Here is a 10,705-nt window from a genome sequence, read left to right on the forward strand (position 1 = left end):
TGACTCGCCCGCGTGGCCGCGAAGGTGCTGACACGGGGCGGCTGCGCCCGGTTTTGGCTCTCCGTGTCCCTTCCCCGGCCCCTTCAAGCCCGCCCTGAGCCTTTGCGCGGCCTCGCCCCGCTTTTCGGTCCCCGCTCCCCGCAGAGCGGGGCCTTTCAGCTGCTCGGCGAACGAGACGTTCCTGCCTTGTTTTTCCTCCAAATCGTGCCCTTAATTTGCCTGAGGGGTTCAGCAGATTTTGCTTGCTCACGGTAATGCCCTCCTGCTGCTCACATTTCTTCGTACTGGCGTGTGTACGTCCCTCCTTTTGTGAGAACGGTGGTCTTCGGTCCTTGCCATTTTGCTTTAAATATTTTTTTGCCTTTAAATATTTGGCACTGGAGATGGGGATTTTTGCATATGGAAGTTAAGGCAAGGGCTCGTGATTCATTACTGCCTTTCGTTAAATCCCCTTAGCAACAGCAGAATTAATGGACTAAATGGTTTCGTACTTTTGTCATTTTAATATTCCTTTCCGTGTTTCTGTGTCTTCCCCTAAACTCTTCTGGGTGTCTGAAGTTAGATACCTGGCTACTCTTCATTAAATACTTAATCGATGCTGGTATTTTTACTGCCAAGTGTGGAAATAAGTTACCTGACCAAAAAAGATGCTGGTTTCTGCTGTACCAAAGCGTGGAGACAGTCCCCCGTTTTTCATTGTAGTGTTGTGAGGGACACTCTAGGGTTTTAGCTGTGTTCAGGTATGTCCCAGTAGGTACAAATAATAAGTGATATTCTTTGACGTTTTGTTGGGGGAAGAGTAATTCAGCTGGCTACTAAGTTTCATACCAAGGGTTGATACAGAGCAAGAAGAAATGGCCTACTGTAAGTCCGGAGAGTCTTGCGTGGTTTTATGAAATGAATAAATAAGGCCCATTTTTTATCGCAACTTCAAAATAAAATGTAATAATAACTACAAAAGCCTCGGTCATTTCTGTAGCTGTCTTTTATAGTCTCTCTTCACTCCACTGAAAGCATTCAGTAGCAGTAAATACGCTTAGCCATTCTCAAGGTTTCTGTGTTTATCAACTCTGCTGCTTGCTGATAATGTTTTTTTTTGTTGCAGCTACTAGATGAAAATCTCTTATTAATTATGACTTCTTAATTAGTGCCTGAAAGTTAGAAAAAAGATGTACTAATTCTGTTTTTTTTCCTTCTTGGGGTGTAGATTGGGTGTTTGACTCTTGCTCTCCCTTGTTAGGGCTGTAACAGGGAGATAAAGGGATAATCTTGCAAACCATGTATTTTTGCTATCAAGAGTTAAGCACAAAATAAACATTTGTTTAAAATGCAACTTGATGCTGGGTAGAAATTGGAAGACCTTGAAGTCTAAATCAGCCCTGTTGTCCTTAGTTAACGTGCAAATTTTATTTGGCTATATGTTTTGCTGTATGCATAACTGAAGTCTAAATAGTGAAATGTTTTGCTCTGCTTCAATTGCCAGCTGTAAAGGTAAATGCAACTGGGTGGATTGCTCTTGAATGCAGTGCTAGACTTTTCAATAAAGGAGTACACTTAAAGGGAGGGCTGATGTCAGTAGCATCTGTACCAAATAAGTCTTATCTCACAGCAGAATATGATAGTTGTCCCATCTTTGGAAATATTCTAGGGTGAAAGTCTAGAAAACTGCTAATAAACAAGGACCAGGTTTGTGTTTTCAAGTGACTTCTCAGACAGTGCTAAAGATAGAGGAAACTTTCCTCTGCTAGAGTGATGCTCTGCGTTAAGAGGAATCACAAGTCTGGCTTACATCAGTGCAATGTTTGTTAATATCTCCCAGAGTACTTCTTTAACTGATGATTAAAACCACAAGAGCAAATGATAACCAGTGCAGTACACACAAAAAGAACTCTACTTTTTCTTAAGTTGTTAAAGCTAAGCTCCTTAAAAAGTAATAATAAACAAAGAATAAGACCAAAAATCTGTTTAAGAAAATACTGAAGTAACTTTCAGTCATGACTCATTTGGCAGTTTTCAACCAATTTTAGTTTTCTATAGCTAGCTTTTCGCCAGTGATGCTTAAGGAGTCTGAATCACTGAAAAGATGAGCTGTACTGTATCCTGCTTTGGGCATGGAAAAGATGACTAGTCAGTATGTGATGGCAAAGTTGTTATTGTGGACAGTGGTTTTATTTTTCTTAAAATATTTTATTTTGACAGCAGTGACCATAAGCAATAATAATTTTCTTAAATAGAACTGGCCTCAGCTGTCATATAGAGTGATTTTTTTTTTTTTTTACTGACAGTGAATGAAGGCACAATATTAGTAGTGTCCCCTTCCAAAATAGTCAAATGAGCTTTCAGAGTATAGGACCTACTTATTATGAAACATAACAATAAAAATAAAATGTAGGATCTTGGGGAGTTGCTGAATGAAAATGTCATCACCTGTCTTTGAAGAGAGGAATTTCTTTCACTCCAGGAGCATTGGTACACTTGAGGATTTTCCTCAGCTGGCAAACAGGGTCAGGGCCAAGAACTGTGCTTCTGTTTTGCTCTTGCTTTTCTTCCAGGGTGCATTTGCAGAGACACCCTTCAGCACCCATGAGTTTGCACCATTGTTAGAAGAGGTTGTGCCCTGCTTCCAACCAACAGTGCTTTCTTGCCTTAGAGGAGCCCCTAGGTCAGAGTGGATTTGGCTGAAAACTAATCTCTTAGGGTCGAAGGGGTCAGGAAGGTGCACAGTTGTTAGTTGTTGCAGAAGAGAAGTAGTGGGTTTACATCATTTTAAGTTGACAGAGGAGCTCTACTCTTAAACCTTTTAAAGTGAGACCGGGATCTTTTTGCAGTCAGAGCCTCTGTGCTGACTTTCAAGCTTGTGAATTTTTTTTTTTTTTTTTTTTTTTACTGTGTTATGTCTTTGTATATGTTTGTCCCTCTCTAGCATTGGGTATTGTTTTAGTGGGGTGTTGCTTTAGGCTTTCCAGGTGTGAACCACGAGCTCTGATATGTGGGTCCCTGCTGTTATCTTCCCCAATTTCATAGGAGTTACTGCCTTTGTGTGTGTGCAAAGAACTTTATAAAGGTGATCATAGCCTGGTCCAGATAGTCTTGGAGATGTGTATTGAAAACACAACTGTGCTGTATTTTGAAAATAATGGTAAGGTTTTCCTGATGAGGAAGATGGGCAAAATTGCACCTATTGGAAGAAAGGTGAGAAATTAAGTAGGAGTGGAATTGAAATGCTTTAGTGTTCACATGACTTGCAATATTCCTTTTTTTTTTTTTTTTAATTTTAACCAATATGCTTTTGATGGAAGGATGTTAACTATTTTTTTTCTGCCTTTCTTCCATTTAGCTTGGTTTTACTCTTGGCAATGTGGTTGGGATGTATCTGGCTCAGAACTATGATGTAAGTATCCTTGTATTCTCAGAGTTAAACCTATTCTGAACTGAAAATATAAGGCTGTTTTCCCGCAGTCATAATTGTATCAGTCTTTATTTTGATGGTTTATTTTATTTAAGCAGAATGCAGATTGTACTGACTTTAGTTACAGGTGAACTTGAATGTAAATGAAACAAAAACATCTACCTCTGACATCTTCTCTGTGATAGAGTAAGGCTTGGAGCCTTAGCTGGTCTTAGGGTCCTAGAGCACAGATATGGTAAACAGTCATCGGCATAGATAGAGCCAGGAGAAACAGAAGAGGTTTAGTAGCTGCTCATGGATTGTACTGGCACTAAAATACTGGTTTCCTGACTCTGCCTGCTTATGGTGTTGTCCACTCAGCACACCTATTTGTTACTTAAAAATCCTTCAGAACATCTGAAATTTCTGTCTTCTGTAATAAAGAAAATGAGTTTTGCCAGCTTTTTTGGAAAATTCGGCCTCTGTTCCTACTTCAAACAGTATATCGACCCGCAGTCTTTCTTTCCTTCTTTTGTCACAGTGAGAAAAGAAAGAAAGTGAACTTTCTTTCCTCAGTTCTCACAGTGAACAGAGGTTTTCCACTGTGAGAGTTAGAGTAGAAGATTTAGAGCTGTGTCTTCAATACAAGCTTTTAATTTTTGCAGAGTCAGCAGAATCCCATGTAAGAGCAGTGCCACTTAGCTGTTTATAGGCTAGAGGAGTTAATGAAATTTAACATCAGTTTTATTCCTTTCTTATCTGATCTATATTAGCCTAGTTAAAAAAAAAAAGCTGTTGAGGCTCAAATCTCTGATATTTATGTTTTGCTTTCCTCTCATCTTCAGTATTGAAGTCATCTTGCTTGCAGAATTCTTATTTTTTGCTCCGTGCTCATGCGCAAACTTTTATGAATCTTCCTGTCTAGTCACTCCAGAAAGAGTACTAATAAAAGGCTTGTTTCTCTTTCCAGTATATGTTTTACAGTGTTACGAAAATGTAACAATAAGAACATATTTGGGTGTATCAGTATGTGTTATAAGCATAGTATAGTGCTTTTCACGCAGCACCAATAAAGTATTGCCACAAGAGGGCAACTTATGCTTTTGATTTGCAGTAAATGGTTCCCTGGGAATGTAACACTGACTTGCAGGATGAACATGGTAATTTTGTTGCTGGTATCAAAGATGATTTGTTTTAGATGACATCTAAGATAAACTTGTCATAATGAGGTCCTAATTCTGCAGCTGTATGCACATGTGCTTGGTTATAAGCACATGGAGGGCTCTGCTGACAACAATGGAGTTCTCTTGGTATAGCTTAAATGTCACGTGTTACAGGCTGGGCTTTTAATGTCGTTTGCTCTAACAGAGCTTAACTTTGAAAGGCAAGCTAAGACAGAAACTTAACGGTATTACTTGTACTACCAGCCTCAAACCATCCAATGAGAGAACTGCAGTCTGTTTGGATTAACTTTCCTTCTGCTCTGTGGTCAGGTTACATATGAAGTAAAAGTCCATGATGTTTTTCACAACTACCAGTGGGAACTTTGCTTTACTTTCATTTTAGTCAGCTTGTAAAATCCTATGTTGTCAATTCCCAGTTTTGGCTAGAGTCATGAGGTAATTTATTCCCTACCCTAAAAAGTTGCTGCTCTTCTTTTTCTTTTTTTCTTTTTTTTTAAAGTTGTCAAAATTTACTATTGGATTGCTTTATCAAAATGCTTTTATTGGCAAGAGAAAGCTGAAGTTTTGAAGTTCACAAGCGGTAAATTGAATTTTCATTCAAGTGTGAAACTGCAAAAGGTTGCCAATTTGCAATGCAGTAGAATTTCCCAGTGGGGAATTTTGATTCCTACAAACTGGACCAGGAGAAGTACTTCTTCATAAATTTCTTGAGAACATAATTTGCTGCTCTTGAACATCTCTTTTCTCTTGGTTTGTGACCAGTATAGTGCAATCTAATTTCCCCTCCGAAAGTCATTATTAAACTCTGCGCATCAGTGCTTAAATTAGCTTATTCTTGGCAGCTTGTTCTCTTTCAGTGAGGAAGCCAGACTGGTCTTACTAAGTTTCCTGTGAAGTGATCTTTTTTCCTCCCTCCTGTTCCCATCGCCACCGGCTGACTTTTAGTCTTAACAATCTAAAATATTTCCTGAAGCCTCATGTGAGGTGCTTTCATCTGCTGTTTGCTTGATGTTCTTTTGTTTTTAACCTCTGTGCAAGGTAACAGATCCTGGAAGCAAGTATCTCCTAGAAACCAGTTTAAATGTCATAGAATTTCTTGCTGTGTTTATGGTATTGTCTTTCCTGCTGAGGCTCATGTAGCTCAGGATTTTTTTGTTAATTTGTGTGGGTTTTGTTTGTTTTTTGTTTTTGTCTTTAAAGATTCCCAACATTGCAAAGAAGCTTGAAGATTTTAAGAAGGATGTGGAAGCTAAGAAGAAACCTCCCAGTGACAAGTCCTAAGAGAGCAATGTTACCCAGGTCACCTCCGTGCGTGCATCAAGGATGCAATTTACCTTTCAGGCAACAAAGATCAAGTAGAGGGTTGGCGTGGGAGGTTCCTCCACTTTTAGTCTCCAAGAGCTGGAATGTCATTCTTTTGAAAGAGCAGCCATGAACTTTTCCTGGGACTGATTTGCGAGGGTTTCAGAGTATGGATTTACAGCTGATATGTGACTGGATAAGATCGTTTGTATTTTTCGTTATTGCTTTTCCTAATATTTTGTAATCCATTTTTACCTGATCCAATTGGAGTCCTGTTAGTCCTGTTACTATGCGTACCTCACACTTTGTAATACCCTAGTTCTTAGAGCATCGCAAAAGAAATTAAATGCATCAAGAAGTAACTTTCAGGGTTTCTTGTCATTTGTTTTGAGCAGCAGTACTTCACTGTCCTTAAGATGAACATTCCATTATTGGAGATGGGAAGGTTCATTTGTCAAACTGTGAGACTGGAGGGAAGGGAGAAGCTTCTGCTTTTTCCATTATGTTAAATGATCACTTCCAGCAGAGTAGACTTTGCACAGATGTGGATGATTTCAAAAAGTGTAAAAGGCCATCAACTTGAACCTACGTTTCAAATTCATTGTTTCTTCTTTTATTGTCTATTCCTCTTCTTTCCCTTCTGCTTGGTTGCTTGAGGATGTCTTTGGAGTGATGGGAAGCATAGGAGAGAGAAGATTTATCTTCCATAAGTGGTAATCGGGGCTTGTGGAGGTCAGCAGTTATGTTGTGAATCGAAACCATTCACTTTATGTACTTAATGGTCCAGTTTGTGTAATTGTTTTAAGTATGCTTTTTTACTGCCTCTTGGTGTGGAACAAGGACTAGAGCTCAGTATTTCCATCAAGTATGTCTGGTATTCCCATTAATTCCTCATTCCTGTGCATGGTCTTCAGCCCGTTGCCTCTGCATTTGGTTCAGTTGTCTACCATGTATTTTTCTTAGGACTAGAACTATTTATCTGCTGTCCCCCTCATTATTTGTCTGGTATGCTCCTCTTCACCGACTGCTGCCACTAAAACCCCTGGTGTGTGAGAAAATACACATCGTATTGTAGCACTGTCCTCTTCTGTTTGAGTGGAAAGCAAAGTCTGCATTTGGAAATCATAGTTTTGCACAAATCCTGTTGTAAACTCTGAAGAAAATATTGCAGTAATTTGAATAGATATAAGTTTTATTAATTCAACAGTCTATCAAATAAAATTTAATATTTTTTCTGTAAAATAGAAGAGTCCTATCAACTCCATAAGGTGACTTAAATCACTGAGTGGCCTTGACAGTCTTTTGCAGGATGTGAAGGACAAATAAAAGTACCAGAAAGATATTCTCCTTGCTTTTATTAACAATGCCTGGTGATGGACTGCTATGGACAAATAGGAGGGACAAGCACAGAGAATGACCTCCTCCACTCTTTCAGGCTCTTGATTAAAGCATACTGTGGTGGGTTAACCCTGGCTGGATGCCAGGTGCCCACCAAAGCCACTCTATCACTCCCTCTCTTCAGCTGGACAGGGGAGAGAAAATATAACAAAAGGCTCGTGGGTCGAGATAAGGACAGGGAAAGATCACTCAGCAATTACTGTCATGGGCAAAACAGACTTGACATGAGGAAAAATTAATTTAATTTATTACCAATGAAATCAGAGTAGGGTAATGAGAAATAAAACCAAATCTCAAAACACCTTCCCTCCACCCCTCCCTTCTTCCTTGGCATGGCTTCACTCCTGGATTCTCTACCTACCCCCTGCAGCAGCACAGAGGGACAGGGAATGGGGGTTGTGGTCAGTTCATCATATGTTGTCTCTGCCGCTTAATCCTCTTCAGGGGCAGGACTCCTCGTGCTCTTCCCCTTTTTCCACTGTGGTTCTCCTTCGCGGTTCTCCTTTATCCTGTGGTGCTAGCAGCTGCGCGCACCAACAGCTGTTACGACTCCTCTATGCTTGCTTTCTTGGAGAGATTTGTTACACATGTCGAGCATGTGGAAGTGTGCTTTGAAGGGCCCAGACTACTGTTGGCCCAGATTACAGGTGGCCCTTAGATTACTGGTGAAATTGAAATGTTGCAAAGGAAGAAATAGGCGTTTTCAGAATTAATAAGGAGTTCATTTCATAAGCCTAGATTATATCTGTGTTTGCAGAAACATGATTGTGAATTGGTATTCGTATGTAAAAATCAATATCCACTGTATGTGAAGCAGAATTATTTTGAATATTAGGAAGTGATGGCGGGTATTGGAGTACATATGTTACTGGTAAACTCCATACAGAAATTTCCTGTACAACTTGCTTTATTTTTGCCTCAGAAGGGTAAGAAAGAGATATTTAGTTCATTTGTTACACTTCTTGGTGGTATATGCTAACATTTACTTTACAAAGTCCCAAGCCAAAATAATTTTTACTGCATTTGTAGAGAGATAAAATAGCTGTGGAGGTTATTTGCTTTTTCACCTGAAACATACATTAATCACAGAAGGTCAAATTTACTTTCCTGAAAAATAAAACAAATTTACGAAATTACCTTCAGAATAGTTGTTCCCACCAAAGTCAGTTCTGGCTTTAGTCTTTAATACACCTGGAAAATACCTAAATACCCCAATCATGTAAATCACTGACTCAAACCATAACTACACTAGTAACTTTCCTACCCTGTGAGCCCAAATGCTGGAGTGGAACCTACTGTTGGTTTTCTGTGTGAGAACAGAGATTCTGCAACCTTTCAGCACACTGATTAGAGCCCTTCTCTGACAACTGCACCTTTGGGTTCAAAGATGCAACCCAAGTAGTAAGATACTAATCAATGTATGAAAAAAAAATATAAGGGCCTGTTTTAAATTCTATTATTCACATTTTCTGCAAACCAGAGAGAACTGAACAACACATGTACAAGTATTAAGTGTAGCTATGATGCTCTTTTTTCCTGAGAAATAAAACATTACTCTATCAGCTACAGAATAAAGAATTGCTCAGTGTAAATCACTTCAGTTTACTTCAGTTAAATTGTTCAGGCTTTATATCACTGTGAAAAAAAATATATGTAGGCTTAATAGGATTCTAGGAAAAGGTAATATAAAACTGTAAGATAAAATAGTATACTGCTACTAGTTAATGTGATTATACTTTTTGTATAGGAATCTTAAATCCTGGGCTGAAAGCAGAACTTTTGTTTTTAGGACTTGATGTATGTGCTGAATGTTAAAAGCATCTGGAAATCATTCAATTTAAAATCAGGCTTATCTCCCCTCTGAAGAAAATACTTCAGCTTTGGTTATTGGTGGAGAAGTTGAGTGACAGTATGCTATAAATTACCAGTGAAAATTTCCCACTTCTTTGTCCACTTGCCATTTATTTTAATTAAAAAAAAAAATAGCAGCAGTCAGCACCCGTTGCTATCAGAGTATGAGCCATGCAGCTTGCCAACCCTAAGCTTGTTCACCTGCTATTTTCCTCTGTGATATTTAGATTCTGCCACTAAATAGTTTCTCATGTACTTTCTTATGTCTTCAGTGAAATGAAGGGAATCACGGGTGTACATCTAAGGGCAGAACCTGGCTGTGGTGTGTGCACTGACTGATCTGATAGGGAAAAAGGGCCGGTCCAGCGCGCTGCCTTCCTGCAAATGCCTGGTGGGATGTGGCAGTGATGACTGCCAGCGGCTGTGGACGTGGCAGTGTGCTGAGAGCACCGAAACGGGAGGGAAGGCTGCTGGGGAAACTCCTTGCCCAAGTCCACTCCAAATTTCTCTGCACCAATCTTGTGAGACAAACTATGCCAGGGACTCATGGAAATGTTTCTGAAGAAATACTGCTTGACATGTGCAGCACCAAGCAATTTCCATTTACCTGGTGCTCTTGGTGTTATTACAAAAGAGTGTTGGTGGTCACCCAGTTTGACTTGTGCGTAACTCTAGGTCTCCCTGAAGTGAATTGGCATGCCAGCTGCTCGTCTCTCTTGAAAATGAGAATATCCCGTGTTCATATCCCCTGGGAAAGGTGTGGGATAGCAAGGCCTGACGGGAAGCGAGCTGAGCAGAGAAATAACTATCAGGAGGGTGGAGAGTGATTTGTGGTCAAGCAGCTACACAATTTGAAGATGGTGGTAGATGAAGCATGAAGTGAGAAGGATTAGAAGATGAGTGCACAATAAAAGGCGCAGAGTGGCTGATGCCTTGAGAAGAGAAGAAGCAAGGAAGAGAGTTTCTCGGCAGGGGGAGAATGGCTGAAAGTAACTTCGGGGACTGTGAACAAAGAGATGTCCTGCTCGTTGTGCGTGCGGACAGGACCCTCGGTACTGCAGACACCCCCACCCGCTGCAGTGCTTGTTCCTGAAGAAAGTTGCCCGTGTTGGTGGCCAGGCACTGCAGCCTCTCTCTCCTGCTTCAGTGGCTTCGGTACTGGGTGCAGCTTGCTGGGAGACCAGCTTGTGCTGGGAGGGGGGCCAGGGCACCTCTGCTTTGAGCACCGTGTCGGGGTCCGCGCTCTGCAGCAGCTGCGTGCTGCGGAGGGGGAAGACACCCAAGGAGGGGAGCCGGGGGGTGTGGAGGATCTGGATCCAGAGGCAGGCGTGAGTTCTGTGTGCTGGGGTGCAGCAGAGCAGCACGCTTAGGATAGGGGGAACACGGGAGCTGGGGAGGTGAGAAGAGTTGAAAAAGTGAGGCTGAGGTCTGGTTTCATGGATTGGGAGGGCATGGGGATGCACTGAGGCATTGATTCACAGGAACACTTTGTTTTTCAAAAGCAAATTGACAGGAACTACTATGAACAGCACTTGTTTTGCTAGAGGATGCTGCCTTCTGCTTTTGGTACAAGGGCTAAGAC

General features: G+C 40.7%; 1 protein-coding gene across 2 annotated transcripts in view; it reads left to right on the forward strand.

Annotated features, from left to right (window-relative positions):
* Positions 1–6,236, forward strand: part of LOC104830960 (chromosome unknown open reading frame, human C7orf73) — a 21,289-nt gene extending 15,053 nt beyond the window's left edge. The window contains exons 1-3 of one of the 2 annotated variants that reach the window (XM_010566246.1): positions 3,135–3,192; positions 3,338–3,391; positions 5,773–6,236. In XM_010566246.1, coding sequence (XP_010564548.1) covers positions 3,154–3,192; positions 3,338–3,391; positions 5,773–5,853 — 174 coding nt within the window. In that variant the 5' untranslated portion in view covers positions 3,135–3,153 and the 3' untranslated portion in view covers positions 5,854–6,236. Of the gene's footprint in view, positions 1–3,134; positions 3,193–3,337; positions 3,392–5,772 lie in introns of those variants that run through there. The other variant, XR_774269.1, reaches the window with a different exon arrangement.
* The last annotated feature ends 4,469 nt before the right edge of the window (positions 6,237–10,705 follow it).

The sequence above is a fragment of the Haliaeetus leucocephalus genome, unplaced genomic scaffold, assembly GCF_000737465.1.
Source record: "Haliaeetus leucocephalus isolate CR32 unplaced genomic scaffold, Haliaeetus_leucocephalus-4.0 Scaffold206, whole genome shotgun sequence".
Classification (NCBI taxonomy): Eukaryota; Metazoa; Chordata; class Aves; order Accipitriformes; family Accipitridae; genus Haliaeetus; species Haliaeetus leucocephalus.